Below are 19,623 nucleotides of genomic sequence, written 5' to 3' on the forward strand. Positions count from 1 at the left end.
CCCACAGCTGAGCATTTGCTCCTGGGAACCAATTAAAACTACTTCTAGCAAAAAACACCCGAAGCTGAGGATTTCAAAATTGCATTTTAAATTAGTAGTTTAGGCATAGCATATTACTAGATCATTTTATCTGGAGGCCACAATTGATGAGGCAATGCCCTAACAACTGGCTTTGGGGACTGACTGGTAGTGCTGCAGCTGGAGGAACAAGCCCTATACAACAAGTGGGATCAGAAGGGATTTTGTGCCCCTATAAATGCTGCATTTAACTAATGACTCGGATTTAATCTGCTTCTCACTGCATAAAATAGATGGACATTTTTCTGGCATTATTTTCCATTAACTGATACTGAAGGGTGGAGGAGAAGTCATAATCCAAAAGCCAACAAATGATGTTGCGGGTGGTGTTTGCATTTCGTGTAGATTTGAAAACCTGCTGGCTCCCGCGGCCTGAGCAGGGCTGGTCTCTGCCCTTCTGCCCCGGGCAAGCCAGCGGGACGGGCGTCTGCCAGGCCAGAGGAGGCCGCGGAAAGGCTCGGAGGGTCCGTTCACCCCTTCCTCCGGTCATCCATCCCCGGCAGCCGCCCGCGGCCACCCCCGCACCGCCCTGGACACGGGCCCCTCGGTCGGCGGAGCAGGAGCCGGGCGCCGCGGCGGGGGCGGTTCCGGGACCCCCGTGAGGCCGCGCCGGGGGATGCCGCGGCGCGGGACCGAGCCCGGCGCGGTGCCGCGGCGCGGGGGGCGCGGGCCCGTCCCTTCCGGGGGCGGTGCCGCGGGCGGCGGCCCCAGCCGGGCTGCAGGGAAGCGCCCGCCCCTGCCGCCCCCGGCGCGGTAAGATGGCGGCCGCGGCTCAGGCGCTGAGTGGCACCGGGCTGCTCCTGGCCGCCGCCGCCCTCGCCCTCCTGGCCGTGGCCATCGGCACCGACTCCTGGTACGAGACAGACGCGCGGCGGCACCGCGAGCGCTGCCGCGGCTTCGGCCACAAGCGCAGCGACCCGCCCGGCTCCATGTCGGCGCCCAGCTCGCACCTGCCGCTCCGCGCCCGACCCCCGCGGGCGCTCCTGCCCGGGCGCCCCCCGGCCCCCGCCCCGGCCGCCGCCGCTTCCGCCGCGCTGGACTCGCACTGCGGCCGCCGCTTCAACTCCACCGTGTCGGGGCTCTGGAGGCGCTGCCACCGCGCGGGCTACGAGCCGGACAGCGAGGAGCTCATCCGGAAAGGTGCGGGGGCGGGGGGCGGCGGCGGCCCCGCCGCTGTCCGTGGTGCTGAGCGCGGTGCCGCCGGGGCTGCGGGCGGGGCGGCGGCTGCTGCTGCCGGGGCGAGAGCGGGCCGGCGGGCGGGCGGGATGGAGCCGTGGCTCCCTGGCGTGCGGGGAGCGGCGAGCGCGGCCCTGACCCCATCCCGGGTCCTGTGCGCCTCCCCCTCTGCTGGAAATGCTGCAGTGCTGGGTGGGACCGCGTCCTCAGAGAGCCCCTTCGGGGGCCCAGTGCAGGGCCTGACTCGGTGGGCGTCCTCCTAACCCTGACGCTTCCTTCTAATTGAGTGCCGAGAAACAATGTGTTGTTGATAGCACTGTGATTTTTGCAGCAAGGTGAAAGGGACCTGTTGTTCCCATTCTAGCATGAGGGAGTTCTCATTGCTGCAGTAGATTGCCAGGCTTTCATGGTGGCAGATGTCACTCAGGGCCCCCGGGGAGAAAGGAGAGAAAGCTATGGATCTTCTGCTGTTGTGGCACATGGTACAAAGCCAAGCAGGCCATGAAGTATAAATATAAGTCCTGCATTTGATGGTACAAATAACGTAGTGGGCTGACCCATGAAGTCAATGGGTTATGTATGGTTAATAATAAATAACAGACTTAGTGTTCCAGCAGGTACATATTAGCACAGAGAGAGTAGGAGTTGGGAAAAGTGCTTCCATTGAGGCACAAAATGGAAATGCTATCTTAAGAAAGCGAGAGCAGTTCTTCAGCTTGGCTTCCAACTGTGACGCCAGTCCTGCACAGCAGAGGCTGGATAGACTGGCACTGTGAATCTCAGCTCGTCTTTGTCCCTTCTTTCCAATGCACAGCAGTGACTCTTCTTGAAACTCTAGTGCTGTGTGCCTGGCTTCTTTCTCAATTTATTCTCCTAGGATCCATTTTATGTCATTTCATTTTTATTTCCATGCTGAACTCCTTTCACTAAAAGGGGACTCATTAATTTCTTTCTATTAATTGTGGCTGTCATGTAAAATATTTATCTATTTTTCTGCTTCACATCAAGCAAAATGCTGTCAGCTCCCACTGAGATTAGCTAAGATGGGGGAACAGGTGGGAAAGATACTAGTTTGGTCTCAGTACTTCTCTTTCTAAGGTATTTTCCCAACACCACAACAAGTCACATAGAGAGGCTAGAGTCTGCATTCTATATGTAGGCCATTACAGGGTGGTGAATGGTCTTCCTCAGTGTTTGATGGGTAAAACTGGAAGGACTCTAAATCCAGATTGTTTTCTGTCTACTCTGTTTCCTTTTTCCCCCAGCTGTTCTAATAAAAGACCTTACCTTTCCCTACAAAAACCATTGCCCCCCTTATATTCTTTGCCTATTAGGTCTGCAGTTGCTACTGTAAAGATTTATGTGTCATCTTACAGAGGGAAATTATTAATAATAGTTCTTGTAGAATCAGATCTTTAAATAGATATGACTCTCTTATCCCTTCTCCTGACCTGCTTTACTGGCAGCCTTTCCTCGTTCCCACTGTGTCTGTCTTTTCTCTGACAACTGTGATTAAGCAGCCTTTTCCAACTGATGGTCAGGTGTGGCTGCATCTGAGCTGTTCTCTGTAGCATGATACCAGATCTGGTGCTTCTGAAAAGGAAAAGCTGGTATTTTTTCCCCTGGTGTGACCTGAAGATTGCTCCTGTGCACTGCTGGAAGTCCTATTCCTCCTCAATTTGCATTAAGTTTTCAGCTAGCTGTTTGGTGATGTGTAATGCCTTTCTTTATTCCTAGTATTCCTTAATCTAGTGACAGAGGAGTAAATTTTTTCCAACAGTTCTGTGGTAATTTTCGTTTGGATTTATAGTCTCCATTTTTTTCTAGTCTCTCTGGTATAAGATTTCTTTCCTTTCTGCATCTCTCCTGAATTCTGAATAAATTACCTAAGTCCATAAATACACATACTCATAGATAATTCCGTAGATTTGTAGTCCATCTAATCTGCTGCTATTAATACAAAGCCGTTTCATGGAAACTTGCATACTTGAGCATTGTAGCTAATGATGCGTATACAAGCATCCATTTATATATCTGGGATATTTAAAAAAGCAAAATATATTCACTTCATATATTTAAAAGGAAAAAACTAGTCAGAAAATGTAGTGCAAAACTGAGAGGTGGGAAATGTTTAAATGTAAGATGGGAATGATATGTGAGATTTTTCTTATAATGCAAAATGACTGTTTTGGAACTGTGAAAAAATACAGTTTCGTTTTAAAAATACAATTAAAAGTCAAAAGAAGGAATGATGTAAAAACCACACAGGGGAAATGGAGATTAGCAAGATGTAAGAGATAGAAGGCGAAGAACTGAACCATTTGGTGGGGAAACAGAGGATCTCTGTGCACATATGGGAGGTTCTCTGAGTGTAAGAACAGGAGCACTACACGTCATCTTGTAGAGCCTGTGCTATGTGGATTCCACATTCAGTAACTGATGCTACAAAAACCATCTGCATGGGCTGTTCTTAAGTAGTGAGGTCCTGCAAGGGTTCATTATATATTGTTTAGGCATCTTCTCTACCTATTGGTAGAGTAAAAAAGTGTTGCTTACAAAATGGTGACAGTAGAAGATGATGAATTGGGAAAGATCCATTCTAACAGGCTGCTTTGGATGACTTGGTGGGCTCATTGAACATGTGCTTTAACATCTCAAAACTGAAGGAATTGAAAAACAAAATGTTCATCACTGTTGATAAACCAGGGATTTTATTGCTTTTCAGGCTTGCTCTGAAAAGTCTCTGGAGTGGGACTGGTACATCTCATATATACTGAGAAGACTTCTTGGCACCACAATGTAGCTGAGAAAGTGAGGAGAGCCACTGGATCCTAAAGCAGAGGAACACACCAGTTTGGGGCTATAGTGAGGCCCTTGAGAGAAAACTGCTCAATCCTGGTGTCTGTGCTTCCCATTCTTTCTCACTGATGAGAAGTGGGAAGAGTTACAGGATTGCCGGTCAGGTCTGTAGAGGATCTATTATAGTGGCATGTTTAACAAACTTGATCTGTTTGGTCATGGTCCTTGGTAAGTATGTTCTGTCAGAGTTCTTGTGGTATTTTAAAGGTTGATTCATTTGATCTGGTGGCCCTTGGGTGACAGTGTGGACAGAGTGAATGCATGGCCGTGGTGCTCCTTACAATCCTGGGCAGAAATGGTAGGAAAAGGCCTGGAAGCTTCAATGGCCAATTGGTCCTGGGGCATGAAGGAGGGGAGGGCCAGGCCTCACATGGTATTTAGTTGCTCACTGGCCATGGCTGCTCATGGGTAGGAGGGAGTCTCTCCCAGCTGTGTGAGAGTTGAACTGCTCTGATACTGGGCCACACAGCAGAATTGAAAATGACCCCCTCCATTTCTTCATAAACCTCTGGCACATTGTGTAAAGAAAACCTGCATGTGTCAAAGCTGGAGACAAAACCTAAGCTGGAAATCAGGGTGTGCTAAGCCCAGGATTACAGACTGAATGTATCACAGCAGGGTTGGGGTTTCCATGTTTCTGGCAGTTTAGGAACTGCCTGGGTATCTGGCTAGTCTAGCAAGCATCCTCTGACCTTTCCCATCCTTCGTCTTCAGTCAGGAGAAAGGACTCATCCAGAGACACTCGTGTATACTCTTCCAAGGGGACCCTATCTGCACTTGCAATCCTGAGGGGTAAAAAAAACATGTTGAGGACAAGGTGTTAGAAACAATGTTGGCTGTGAGAAGGCACAGGAATGTAGCTGGGCCATGAAAGTGTCAGTGTGACACTGCTGGATGCCGTTCATGTTTATTGTTTAATCAAGAAAATTGTACATGCAGTGTGACTCTCACAGTGTTCTGTTAAGGCCCTTAGAAATGCTGGCATCAGGCTGTCCATCTAACCTTTTTCTTGGATGTGTGCTTTATGGTTAACTAATGACCTGGAGGAGAAGGAAGCACCTGCCTCCTTCTGTCCTGCATTCCCAATGTACTTGTGTGCCAAAACAGACAACACACACTTGTTGTTCACCGCATGACTCTGTTCTATTCAAGCCCTTGCCTGAAGGCAAAAGTTTTAATTTTGGCAGGCTTTCTTATGGTACTTGTCTGAGTGTGTTGTAAAAAAAAGGAAATCACTTTGCTAGCAGGTTTCTGAAATGGAGGGCAGGATGCTGTCCCTATTTTATAGACTGCAATTTCAGGTATGTAAGGCTCAGGTCCAAGGACATACTGGAGTACCTTTGAAACACCTTTTACTTAACAATATCTTTAGACTGCAATCCTGATTTTGATTTTTCCTTTTTTTCTTGAGTACTTAGAGAACAAGGTGTTATATGGCTTTAAATGCAGTTCTGTAGAGTACCTGGCCATATTTGAGTGCATGGCATCTCTCAAGTGAGACTTAGAGATTCACTCAGAAAATGAGAAACACAGACTAGTGATGCTAAATGCAAAATTGAGGTTCTGAAAGGTGCCTGGGTGTGTGTTAAAATTTCCTGGGAGAAAGTGGCTTAGGTATCCAGCTGAGATCACACTCACTGCTTCTCCAAGTCCCTGACTCTCTTGCCTGCCTATTTCAACTTTTCTAGAAGATCTGCAGAGAGAGGCCTCCCTTGTTTTGCCTATGGTGGCTCACATTAGAGTGGGTCCAGCTTGTGCTTTCAGGAAAATGGAATCTTGCTGGAAAAAGAGCTTGTTCTGGTGTGATCAAAGGCTGTTCCCAAGCCTATGGATTAGAGGTCAGCACTGAGCTAAAGCCCTGAAATCTGTGCACTCCTGAGCTTTTTGGTTTTTTTTTTTTGCAAATTTTGCTGTTTTAATATAATTGTTATGTGCTAACTATATAAAATCAGCACTTTGAATTCTGGGGAAGAAATGATTAGGAGTACAGTTTTTAAACCAGAGGCAGAATGAATTGATGTCCAAAAATTTCTAAATAACAAGTTTTGTATGGGAAGGTGGAGAGGTTTTAGTTTTAATTTACATGTTAAACTCTTGGAATAATAAAGAGCCAATATTTTTCTTAGTGATGTCTTAGCTGAGAAGTCTGTAGCTTTGATCATAAGGGATGTATGTCTCTAGTCTTTGCTTTTTCTTTAATGAACTATAAAAATAGTAATCCTTGCTCTTATTTAAAATGCTGCTTTATATGTACTACTTTTATGATCAGGAAATGTAAGTGCATAAATAATACTTTTAATGAATGCAGTGCATTATAATCTGAAATCTGATGTCATTAGTTCTATTTACATATTTCTCAACAAGTTCTATTTACATATTTCTCAACAATCCATGCAAATCGTGTCCATACTGAAATTGCGTTCAGTCAGCAGTCACAGGTAAAATTTGGTTAGATACTGTGATATGTTGTGTATGGCCTAAGTTCTTAACTCAGATGTCTGCAGCCTTTGCAGTTGCACTGGCACCCTCTGACACTGGGTTGTGTTGCTGACCATTGGCTCAGGCGGCTCCAGAGCCCTGTCTTGAGGCAGGTGCCAGGAGGGAGAGGAGGGAGAAGTGCTCAGCAGGAGAGGGCCCCTGGCTGCAGGTGAAGGGCAGCACCTCTGTGCATTGTGTGCAGCTGCTGCAAGTGCTCTGTGCTGCTGGGGAAGCAGCAGGGAGCCACAGCAAGGGAAGAGGTGCTGGGAAGCACAGCTGAGAATTGGAGCCCACTTGAAATGGGAGGAAATTCAGATCACCTTTCCCTCCCTGGCCTGTTGGCTGGAATTGCCTGGGCCTCTCATATGCAGCTTCTGATCTTGTGAAATGGGGGCTTCCACTTTGCAGATCCTTGCAGAAACCAGGTCAGTACAGTCCCAGTGAATATTGTTAGAGAACAAAATCAAGCTTCTCATTGCTGCGGGAGCCACAGAGAGCTCAGTTCTTCTGGGTTTTCTAGTGTCTTTTGCAAAGCTGATCACTGAATCTGCAGCTCTCTGCTAGTGATTGTTCACCAGCTTAATTGCTCACTGGCCAGTTGATTGTTTTTGAATGGTTCTTCTGCTCTAACATTCAAATAGTGGTAATGGCCCTGTAGCCACTGTTTAAGAGAAACTGTTTCTACTATTTAGCTCTTTTATCTTTCTGGTTGCCCTCTTCTACTCCACCATCCATGTTTATTCTCCCCCAGTTTCTAAATTAAAAATCCCTTTCAAGACGAGCACGCTTGTAAGTTCACATTTACATTTGGGGTACACTTTTCTTTAAGCTATTATGGAAACATAGTATTCTACCTGAATACTACTGTTCCCTGAAAGTAAAGCAAAGAGCCAATGACTATTGGAAAGAATTCAAAAGATTCTTCTATGCAGTTCACTTTCCAGCATTCATTCAAAATTTTCAAAGTGTTACAATTCTGTCTTCTTAGAGATGAAGCGGTCCTGTTGGTGCTTGGCCACATTCTTGTCTCCTTAGACATCCCAAAAAAGATCACAGCAATTCCTCTAGAAAGCTTTTAGACGTGTTTTTCCTGACTCTCATTACTGTTTAACTTCAGCTGTTGCTTCTTGGAGAGACACCTGGCTCCTGCTTTGCCAGTGTTTCTTTGTAGGTTCTCTCCCCTCCTAATCCCAAAGCCTTTGAAGTAAACAGCTCTTTTTTGGCTATGTTTGCCCTGTTACTGAACAAAGGCTTCTCCTGTGCGAGCTCTGCTGGGCCAGCCAACCCAGCGGCGCGTGCGAGGCCGGGGGGCTTTCCTGCTGTTTCACACCGATGTCTCTTCACAGGAGTCATTCAGCGCTGCACTGCTGTGAAGTACCACTACACCTCCAGCTCTCTGCCTCGCAACTTGCCCATCAACATCACCAACACCATCCGGCAGGATGAGTGGCACGCGCTCCGTAAGTGGCCCTGAGCAGGCTCAGGAATGTTTGCATCACTGAATGCCCTAACGCAGTGCCAGCTGAGGGCTGGCATCACCTCATCTAAGCATGGCACTGGGCTCTAAGCACAGAGACAGATTGATTAGTGAGGAAGTGCAAGCAGCCAACTGTGTGATTGGAAGGGGACATGGGATTTGGAGGGGCTTAAAGCTGGGAATTTAGGAATACAGATGTATGTAGTGATGTGCAAGGTGTCATCATATTCTGGATCTGAGCACAGACAGTTCCTAGCTGGCTTACAGCAAAGGTGCTGCATCATTGTATAGATCCTGTTGCAATTTTCTGTGTGCACACCAGTGACCTGATTCAACCCCCTGGTGACCAGTTTTTTTAGGGAACATCTCAGTTTGTCTTTGCACCAACACCCGGCCCACAAGCTGCCTTACGCCCAAGTCCTTCCCACACGGATAACTGACCTGTAGCCTGTGACTGAGAATGATCTAATCAGTTTTTTTTTGCTCCCACTTCTCTCTGGTTTTTTTATTCTATTGCTTACATAATTCAACATAGCCCCTGTCATGTGAGAGTCAGTGCCAAGGAAATCCTAGTTCAGCTGGAGACTGAACTAGGAGGAGACAAGAACGGCAATTTTACTATGGAAAGCAAAGTGCTGTTCATGACACTGGTACCCAAGCTTTTTTTTTAGAGCTTGTTACTGGAGTTGTTCCCATAATACTGTATTGATCTGCTGTCTGCTTCTATCTTCCCATTATTCCTCTTTTCAGTTCACACTGTGTGCCTCCCATGCACTAATCCTTTAGTCCTCTCCAGTGTCCCCTCTTGCTTCTTCTATTTTCAGCAGAAAATTTCCCCCCCCCACAAACTCTCTCACAAAGAAAGATGTCACAGCAAAGAAAGAAAGAAAAAAAAAAGAAAAAAAACCCTTGCAGTACTAACATGAGTTTGTGATGTACCCCTTCTGTCCCATGCTGGGGAGTATTTGGCTGATACTTTGGATAGAAATGCTCTCCAGTTACACAGTGTGCAGCACAATGGAGCCATTTTAGATGGATTCCCTTAGTTTCAGTGTAATGGGCAAACTACCTTAAAGAAGCGACGGGAGGAGAAGTCCATGGTTGAAATATAAACGTTAGAACCAGTAAATCCACATCTGGTCTCTGCACTGGCTGTTTTCTCTAGGTACTGCCATCTTCATGTCTTTTTGTCTTCCTTTTCTCCTTATCCTTCAGATCTGCGGAGGATGACAGCTGGCTTCATTGGCATGGCCGTCTCCATCATCCTGTTTGGGTGGATCATTGGTGTGCTGGGCTGCTGCAAACAGCAGGAGCTCATGCAGTACGTGGCTGGGCTGCTCTTCCTAATGGGAGGTGAGAGCCTTTTGCTTCTGCTCCTCAAGTCACCACATTCAGTATTGCTGCCTTGTAAAAATAAAAGTAACGTCAGCCCACCACAACTACATGAAGCAGTTTCTTAGTGCAGCAAAATGTCAGCTCAGTGCAGTTACTACTTCCAGCACTGGGCAGGACCTCTGCTTGCATGGGTGCTGCATGTTTCTTAGTAGACCCTAATGTGTGTGCATGAGCCTTCTGCTCTAGAGGGCTGGTGTGTAGCCACGGGGGCCATGTGCACAAATAGCACAGTCCTCTGGCTTGCTCCAAGTGTGCAGCCTGTGGCTCCTGTCAGACAGTTCAGCCCAGTTTTCCCTAGGAATCATAGCAAACAAACATAAGTTAATGTGGAGCACTTTCTGGTACTCAAAGATGCTTAGATCTTCATGTAATGATGAAGTCCAAAACAGCCAAGCCTGGGAGGACATTGGCCCAATGATAAGGATGTGAGCTCAGTGCTTGCCAGGGGCATTACATCTGTTTGTCCTGGGTGGGAGCAGCCTTTCTGTATGACCAAAGGATTTTCTGAACTTTGGTTTTTCAGCTTGAAAATGGGCAGTATAGACCTGGAGTCTAGTGTAGTAGTGTATATTAAACATACTGGAGTGCCTTGTGTCTTCGTAGGCTTTTTCTCCTCTATACAGGTGTTCAGTGAATGTGTAGCAGATGACAAAAATCTGGGCACACTTTGTGGGCCTAGGGTACAGCTGGCAGAAATGTGTGTGCTGCTAGTGGAAACCAAAAAGTGCTGCATGTTGCAGCCCTGGGATTCAGTGAGCTAATTACCTTTCATAAGAGAAACAGGCCAAGTACTGTCTGGAACCTGATGACATTAGACACTGAAAATACTCTCAGGAGAATCAAAGCATGATGACCTATGACTGAGCTCAAAATTGCAATGAAAGGTGCTAAGGTAGTACTGGTTATTTGTAAAGCAAGGTATCCTGTAGTCCTACATGTTTCCCCTTTTTTTTTTTTTGTTTGTTTGTTTTTGTTTTTCTCGCCTTACAAGGAGAGTGGCCAGTATGACTGCAGAAAAAACCCCAAGGGTAATTCTTGATTTTGAAAATGCATGACTTTGAAAATACTGAGGGAAAAACCAGAGCATAATTAACCTGTCTGAGGGCAGTGTAGAACCCTCTTGCTTTTCTCCTGCAGGTACTTGCTGTATCATCTCACTCTGCACATGCGTAGCTGGGATCAATTTTGAGCTATCCCGCTATCCTCGCTACGTCTATGGGCTGCCAGAGGACATCAGTCATGGCTATGGCTGGTCCATGTTCTGTGCCTGGGGGGGCCTGGGCCTCACCCTGCTGGCTGGGTTCCTCTGCACTTTGGCCCCATCACTCAACACCTCCCGGGCATCCGTACAAAAACCCAGACAAGAAAATGGGGCCGTGTGACCCCAGAGAGCGAGGAGAGACTCTGGAAAGCGCAGCCTGGGCAGAGCTGTGGGTTAACACCAGGAAGAGGTGGCATGTCAGCGTGTGGGGAGCAGTGCCAGAGCTGTCGGAATGCCAGCCCATGGGATGCTGCTACAGCCTCCAGTCGCAGACACGGACATTGCAAGTAACTCCAGGTCTGAATTATTGGCAACTTGATCATTGATGGTTTAAGGGGGACAGTTCTTTCAATTTGTTTTTCTTCTGTTTACAAGGGATTAAGTCCAAGATTGTGTCTTTTTTTGTGCTGTTTTTTGAACTGTACCTCCATGGTCCTGTTATTGTCCAGTTGTAAGGGATGTTTACGCACCAACTCTATTGCTGCAGGTCTGTGTAATTCAGACCCAATTTAGGGCAAGGAGCTAAGTGAAGTTGGCTTGAACACTTTTGCAACAGGCATGTCTTGTGTTGGCTCAGGCCATCCTTTCCCAAAAGAACCTTATCTAAGCTGAGGTTTAGGCCAAAGAATTAGCCCATTCTTAGTATTAATTTATTTAAATCAGAAACCTGTGCTATTCTATGCTTGGATTCAGCTATTTACTCACTACTCAAACTGTTTCCAAAAGGAGCTAGCTGTAACTGAGCAGCAAGACTCCAAGAAAACTCTTACAGATTCTGGGAAAGCAGAGGAAAGTTTTTCTCAGCTTCTTACACAGTGAAGGTTATTCATCTGGCTAACATACCCTTGTTTTAATGGGGAGATGTATGCAACATGCAGCTTTTAACTATTCCACCAGAGGTACATTTTTCAAAATGTGTCATAGTTTGAGCTGCCAGGATCAACTTTCACTTCTGAACTAACTTCTGGGTGCAACTCCTGCTCTGTGAAAGGAGATGAGTAATTCTCCCTGAGCTCAAATAACAGTACTGCTAAAATAGCAGATGTACAGCCCCATCTAACATTAGTGTTCAAAGGAAACCACAGTGTATTTTCCTCAGGAATGCGTGGCTTCTGCCCCTTCCACTGTCAAATGCCCTGAGCGCAGCGTGTCAAGAACACGTGTGTTCTGCTGGAACAAGATCCCTCTCCAAAATGAGCACTAAGGACTTGGTACCAGCACAAGTACTAGGGTTAACTCAGGAACATCAGCCAAAGTACTTTGGAGTGCATTTTTCTTTCATCCATCTATTCTTTTTTTCCTTCTTACATCCCTGCCCCTCTCCCAAGTGTCCAAAAACTGCACAGGTAAAGATGAGATGGCCAGCATTTGGAGATGTTTACATTGTATTTAAAATACAATACAGTGGCATGTAAGATACTTAATGCTAAAGTCAGTGTATTTATGAAAAGTGTAATTTTTAAATGGAAGTTGTAATTCTCAACTGGCATTAAAAGTACTGAAAGACTTGCTCGGTGGATGAAACCTTGAATTCTTTATGACTACTGACCTGACTGATTCCCCAGAGAGCTCACATACACACACCAGCAACAGTGTTAAAGCTTCAAGAGTTAAGTTCACATGACAAAGCTAAAACATCATTCATGTGTGAATTATGTTCACCCTTGCAAAGTGAGTGTTCAAAAGTTTCAAACTCTAACCATGGTGCAGGCTGTTCACTGGCTGTGCAGGCAAGAACCAGGGATGCTGTCTGAGGTGCAGGTCATCAATATCATGGTACACTTACTGCAGTATAGTCTCCTGGTCCTCATGAGGAAGTATCAGAGCAGGGTTTAATCCAGTGCTAGCTGGAGGAGGGTCCAAAGGCAGCATGGAGGGCACAGTGCACAGGAGGCTTTTAGCCTGCCTTTACACAGATGTAGAACCACCAAGCAAGGGTGACAGCCCCAACACATCAGGGATTTGTTTTTAAAGGGAAAAAAATGCTTTATTTTTTCCAGACAGAAAGTGTTACAGTCCAGTCTATTCATGTCCTCTGCCAAGGCAACAACCCTGACTGGGCAGGGATCAGGCATAGTACTGCAGATTGGCTTTTTTCTTTGCTTGAACCTCCAGGATTCCTTCCATGTAGTCCTCGTGGGTGAGCTCTGTAGCTCCACGGCGGAGGGCAATCATCCCCTGCCCAACGAGACAGTATTTAGAGAGGGAATGTGTGCACCACACCATTCCAAATAGCTGCTCCATTCTAGCTTTCACATTCCCTCCCATCAGTGCGATTCCTAAGGAGGAATACTCACCGCTTCAACACACACAGCCTTGCACTGGGCTCCATTGAAATCATCTGTGCAGCGAGCCAGTTCCTCATAGTTCACGTCAGGGCTAATATGAGCAAATGGGAAAAAAAGTCTGAGAACATGTACCAAATAGAAAAAGCAACGTAGGGACTTTCCTCAGCCCCACAGTGAGCTCCCAACAAATGACTGCCAACCACTTCTCAGCCCTGAGGTACCATAAGAAGTGACAAAAAGAGCCCCAGGTGGCCATACCTGACATTCATTTTGCGTGAATGAATCTGCATAATTCTGGCTCTGGCCTCTTCATTAGGCATTGGGAACTCAATCTTCCGATCTAATCGTCCAGAGCGGAGCAAAGCTGGGTCCAAGATATCAACCCGGTTGGTTGCAGCGATCACCTAAGTAGAAGTAGGATCATCAGTGTGAGGTACCTGGAAGACAGGCCTCTTCTCCCCAAAGATCCACCAAGCTTCTTCCCTGGACATTGTTTTCCATCCCCTGCTAGAATGCCCTGGACCTCAGCAGCACTCCCTGCTAGCTCCCAACCTTGACTTGTGTGTTGGGCTGGAAACCATCGAGTTGATTAAGCAGCTCCAGCATGGTCCTCTGCACCTCCCGGTCACCGGCCTTCTCACTATCAAACCTGAGGGGAAACGAGTAAAACCATCAGTATGAACCTGACCACCCTGTCCCTATGTTTTTAATCACATCAAAACACAGAATTACTGGAGTTCACGCTCCTTGGTTGAGGTGTTCCAAATTTTTCCTTGAAACTACAGTTCTACCATGATGAGGACTGCAACTAGAATAACTGTCAGCAGCACCTAAGACTTATTTAGTCCTTACAGCTGAATGGGGCTTATGTTGTCCAGGCCTACGTAGTAAATGAGGGCGAACATCTCCAGGTACCTGCTGCTATCAGAAAATAGTTTTATACAGCAGGAGGCTATCAGACAGATCCCAAGTCTGACAAACTTTGCTCCTGCGCCCAAGGACTGTGGCAACTGCTATCCATCTGTGACTTTGTTCACACTCTCTTTCTGAGTAAGTCATGCTTTAAAAGGCTCTGCTTACATACACAGGCAAAGGAGGCTGCTAGGCAGCTCCCAAGAACTCTACAACATGGACTACAGCTCACCTTTTAGTGCCAATGGCATCCAGTTCATCAATAAATATGATGGAAGGAGCTTTTTCCTTCGCGAGAGCAAAAGCATCGCGTACCAGCTTCGCTCCATCACCAATGAACATCTGCACAAGCTGTGGGCCTGCCAGCTTCAGGAACGTGGCCTGGGAGGTGAAAGAGAATCAATCCTAGGCCTCATTTCACAATAGGGTCACTTCTGAGTACTATAAGAAGCCATTAATAAAAACAAGCAAGGAAGCAAACAGACAGGAAAATCCCAGCCTTTGTAACACCAATTTGTGCGTATGACCCTCTTCCCCTGGAGGTGTTCTTACTCTTTGTCAGTACTACTTTACAGCTGCACACACTTTCACAGGTTCCTTTTACCTTGGTCTGGGCAGCACATGCTCGAGCTAGAAGTGTTTTCCCTGTTCCTGGAGGCCCATACATAAGGACTCCTTTGGGTGGCTGTATACCCAAATTTTCAAATTTCTCCTTATGATTCATCGGCAGGACAATGGCCTCCACGAGCTACAAGAGAAAAATATTAATACATAAACCCATTCTTCTCCACAGATCCAAGCTGCCTGCTTTTGAGTTGGAAGTTAGAAGAGGCTGTCCACAGTCACAGCAGAAACTATACATAAAGTATCACCTCTTGGATTTGTTTATCCAGCCCCCCGATGTCACTGTACTGCTCGGTGGGCCTCTCATCCACCTCCATGGCCTTCACTCGTGAATCATACTCAGTAGGCAGAGTCTCCAGGATCAAGTAAGAGTCTTTGTTCACCCCCTGTAAACACAAGTCCTTTGCTTTTAACAGGTTCCCTCAGATAGCACTTAGTAAACATGCAATCAAAGCTGATTAACTAAACCTCAAGGATGCAGGAATAACCAGCTTTGACACAGGCATTCATCAAATCACCCCAGCTTGGCAGAGTGGACAATGCCACAGTCACATTTTAAACAAGTGGTCCAGTTTATTTACAATAAAAAGACAGGGTTTAAAAAACTTACTAAGTGGTCTCTAAGCTTTCAGCACCTAATTGTATGTATAAAAGACACACACCCCAAAATGCTTTTCTTTACTACAAACAGTAGTAACTGAGCCCATAATACCTATCTATGAAAATTTTAGTAGAGAATGATCTTGGGGAAATCTGGACAGATTTGTCTTCTTTCTTAAAGGCAAGCCATATGCAATTTTCTGGCCACCATCATATCCAACAATCACAATAGAATCACTCACCACCAGATCTCCAGGCTTCAACTTCTCAGCATCAACCAACCCAATAACAGGCAGGAAATATGTCTGTAAAAAAGAAACCAAAGTGAGCACAACCAGATGTAGTGGGAGAAGATCCTCTGCATCACTCCTCATACCTGGTTGGGCACATGGCTCTTACCTGACGTGTAGAGGTCTTGATCACAGCACACTTGCCCTTTCTCTGGGAATCCAGGTCAATGTTTGCTCCATCCTCCTCCTGGTCATTTGGGTCAACATCCAGCAGCTGAAAACCAGGGTGAAAGAGTTCAAAACAATGTAACCAGGCTAGCAGGAGTGATCCCAGGATTAATGCTTCTAACATACATGCAGTAGAAGAAATAAAACTTTTCATCATCCATCAGGAGTAGAATCCTGAAAGCATTAAAGCTGTCCTGTAAAAATTGATTTCTTCCTTTCCTTATGAAGCAGCATGCAAGTGCATAGAAAGATGTTACAAAATTCAGAACAAAGTAGTAGCTAATGGCACTGATTCCTTCTCCCGTACAGCAGCAGCTCACATTAAGGCTTAGCTCATTAAGTTTTTAAACAGTAGTACAAAGCAATCTCATTTTTAATAGCAAACTATGAGCATTCTTTTTCCTATTATCAGAATTACTGAACTACAAAAGGAATGTGATAAAGTAACAGAGCCATGGCCTTTCATTTGCTGTTTCACAAGTTACAGAGAGCATGTGTCCAATTTCAGATGCTCAAGTTAACACTCAGAAGAGCTGTGCCACCCTCTGATGGTTGTTAAGTACAGATGAACAGTACCCAAAGCCTAAAGAATGACCCAGAGAACAAGTGGGCAAGAGACGTGCACTTCCAGGTCACAAATAAAACCAACAGAAAACCCTGAAAATCCTGGCTCTGGCAGCATTGGCAGTCTGAGAATACCCCAGGTCTTGAATCCCTGATGAGCTCCCTGCCTTTCTCCCTGCCACTATAAATTGCACACACTTCTCCTATCACTACGTAAAAGCCCACCACCCTCACCTCAATGACATTGGAGACAAGGTATGGCAGCGTTTTGTTCACTTTGATCTTTTCACTGTTTTCTTTGATCTTGTCTTTCATGGCCTGGAGCTCGTGGGTCACTCTCAGTACCTCACTCTTCATGATCTGCAATTGGTACACAGAAGAAAAAGGAATAGTGTCAGAAAACTGAGGCAAGATAAAATTAATAGGTTGTTCCAAAAGCAAACCGTTACAGAAATCTAAGTCTGAAGAATAAAGGGAAATGTAATATATAAAAAAAAAGCAAAGCCAGCAAATTTGCTAGGAATCAAGGCTATACAATCCATTCTGGTCTCTAACTAATCAATAACTCCAAATAATTTCTTCCCAGTGTCACCTGGTAGCCTCAGCCTAATCAATATGCCCCAGATATGGCAACTGTGGTTTGGTTTGGATGTGATCTTTTAATAAACACAGATACAAAACACACACCTATTTCAGTTATGTTTTGCAAGGTGGTTGGAACTAGATGATCTTTAAGGTCCTTTGCAACACAAAGCATTCTATGATTCACCCTGGAGAAGAGAGGGCTCCAGGAAGACCTCATGGTGGCTTTTCTGCATTTAAAGCTGTCTTGTAAGAAAGATGGGCACAGACTTTTTAGTAAGACCTGTTACAACAGGACAAGAGGGTAAATTTACGCTAGATATAAGATTTCTTAATAGTAAGGATAGTAAAACACTGCAACAGGTTGCCCAAATATGGTGGTTGCCCCATCCCTGGAAACATTCAAGACCAGGTTGGACAGGGCTCTGAGTAACCTGGTCTAGTTAAAGATGTCCCTGCTCACAGCAGGAGTTGGCCTTTAAAAGTCCCTTCCAACCCAAACTATTCTATGATTGTATTAACTGTAAGGAAAAAAATGCTCTAACAAAATGTTCTGTATCCCCATCCAACAGTGAGTACATTTACAGCCAACACAGATGTCTGCAGTGCTGTCTGGCTGACGGTGGCAGGCCTTGTCCTCTCTTTCGTGGTCAGTCACACAGTGTGCCAACACACACTTTGTGATCCCCACGGAAGTGACTGGGGCACCAAGGGATCTCAGGAGACCTGCTCACACCTGAACTGGTGTGTGCGATTCTGTTCCATGGGGAAATCCACTATGCACTAAGAAACCATCTTTTTAAAAGTCTTTATGCCTAAGCATAGTACTGTGTTGTAACACATTCACAGGACAGAACTGTAACAGGAGCCAATACAGAATTTGTGAAATAAAAATGCAAAAAACTTAATAAATTTGATTTAATAAAACAGTCTAGAAAACATTAAAGGAAAACTGCCTGAAGCAAGGGTTCTTACAAATATTTTGCAAATATAATGCTCCTACTATGAAATGAAGAAGGCTACTTCTACTCCTTACTGTATTCTGCAGTTTAAAAATAAGACACAGATTTCCCTTTACTGTCTTTAAAGAATAATAAAGTACATTAGTAAGTCAGAATTACTTGTGGAGCCTGAAGCAGTATAGGATGAAGTTACCCTACAGAATTTATGAAATATTTTATCTCAATAATGCTAACACTGGGCAGCAAACATTCTAAATTTGTAAGTGCTCTTTTATGCAAAACATGTCTATCACAAGACAGGTCTATCAGCTTAACATCTCCATGAATGAACAAGCAAGAGGATGGCATGTTTTCTCCTCGTGTTTGAAGATGACACCAAATGGGGGGCATAGTCTCGGCGTTCAAAGGCAGAGCTGCCACACAGAAACCTTGCAAAAAACAAGAACACAGGTAAAGCCCCGCAGCAGGGAGGGAAGTGCCCCATGCAGTGACACATGCTGGTGACTGTCTGGCTGAGGAATGGACCGGGGGGTCTCCATAAGACAATAAACTGAACAGCAGCCAGCAATGTGCCCTGACAGCAAGGCATCCTGGGCTGTGCTATCAGGACTGCAGGCAGTAGATGGAGAGAAGTGTTGAGTCCTCTCTATTCAATACTTTTAGATCCCACCTAGAGCACTCAGTCCAGTTTTGGTGTCCCCCCCATACAGCAATGACATTGATAAACTGGACTGCGTTCAGCACAGGGCCACCAAGATGGCTGGGGGCTGGAGCATGGGCCCCCCTGAGGGAGGTGGGTTTGTTCAGCTGGAGAACAGAACAGCTGGGGAAGGAGGCATCAGAGACTGAACCAGACACTTCACAGGAATACAAAATGGGCAGATGAAATAAAGACTGAAACAGATGCAGCTCAGACTGTAGCAAAGCAAATCTTTATCCTCACGAGGTCTGTCAAGCAGCAGCACTGAACACCCTGCGAAGCGGTGCACTATGTGTCTTTAAAGGCTTTCAAGTTCCAACCGGATCAAGCCCTGAGTAGCCTAAGTTATGGCTGACCCTGCTTTGAGAAGGAGGTTGGCCTGGAGGTCTGCTCAAGTCCCTTCCAACCTAAATTACTCAAAGATCCTACCCGACTCAGGGCACAGAACAAACTTCCCCCTCCCCTCTGCCTGTGTAACTTTAGCTAAAGCACCCATGGCTACGTCGAACAGCCGCCCCCTCACCTTCCTCGGGTCGATGCTTTTCCAGTGATTCTTCCCCACCTTCGCGGTTCAGTATTCCTCAATCTGCCATTCTCGATTTAATTAACCGTGTTTAATTTTTTTGCTGTCCCCGTGGCTGTGCTAACCCGCCCGCCCCGAACAAAAGCAGCACAGAGCTCCCGGGAGGGCAGGGCGGCCCGGCCCGGCCCGGCGCGGCCCCCGCCGCTACCTTGATCTCGCTGTCGAGGAGGCGGGTGCGCTGCACGATCTCCTCCGTGGACATCTTCAGCACCTCCTCGCCGACACCATCCTGCGGGGCACAACGGCAGCGTTACCGTCAGCCCGGCCCGCGGCTCGCCCCGGCCCCGCCGCCCCCGGCCCGGCCCTGGCCCCGGCCCCGGCCCCTCACCTCCGACTCATCCCACACCGACGCCATCTTTCCGCCGGCCCGCGGGAGCGCGCACGGCGCGGCGGGTTCGGCGCGGCAGATTCCGCACTGCGGCTCCCGGCGGCGCGGGGCGGGGGCAGCGCCACGGGCGGGACGTGCGGCCCGGGGGTTCCGCGCACCCTCCCCTGCCCCGGCGCTGCCGCCGCCGCCCCGATCGCGGCCCCCGCCGCCCGCGGCCGTGCCGAATCTGCCGGCGGGGCGGGGAGCGGCCGGCGGGTCACGTGCCGCCCCCAAACCTGCTGAGTGATGGCGGCGGCGC

The 19,623-nt window shown here is 46.8% G+C and overlaps 2 protein-coding genes across 2 annotated transcripts; one reads left to right on the plus strand and one right to left on the minus strand.

Moving 5' to 3' along the window:
• Positions 1-734: 734 nt before the first annotated feature.
• On the plus strand, positions 735-12,235 carry LOC102072928 (transmembrane protein 178B-like). Its single transcript, XM_005480103.4, has 4 exons — positions 735-1,218; positions 7,938-8,051; positions 9,284-9,421; positions 10,601-12,235. The coding sequence occupies exons 1-4, from the start codon at positions 837-839 to the stop codon at positions 10,843-10,845; spliced, it is 879 nt and encodes a 292-aa protein (XP_005480160.1). The 5' UTR covers positions 735-836; the 3' UTR covers positions 10,846-12,235.
• PSMC3 (proteasome 26S subunit, ATPase 3) lies at positions 11,643-19,550 on the minus strand. Its single transcript, XM_005480102.4, has 12 exons — positions 19,326-19,550; positions 19,146-19,226; positions 16,405-16,530; positions 15,548-15,652; positions 15,391-15,453; positions 14,797-14,934; positions 14,529-14,672; positions 14,157-14,305; positions 13,565-13,661; positions 13,271-13,416; positions 13,022-13,103; positions 11,643-12,902 (listed from the first exon to the last, which is right to left on the minus strand). Exons 1-12 carry the CDS (start codon positions 19,350-19,352, stop codon positions 12,792-12,794), a joined length of 1,269 nt encoding a protein of 422 aa, XP_005480159.3. The 5' UTR covers positions 19,353-19,550; the 3' UTR covers positions 11,643-12,791.
• Positions 19,551-19,623: the final 73 nt, after the last annotated feature.

Source organism: Zonotrichia albicollis, chromosome 6 (assembly GCF_047830755.1).
Source record: "Zonotrichia albicollis isolate bZonAlb1 chromosome 6, bZonAlb1.hap1, whole genome shotgun sequence".
Classification (NCBI taxonomy): Eukaryota; Metazoa; Chordata; class Aves; order Passeriformes; family Passerellidae; genus Zonotrichia; species Zonotrichia albicollis.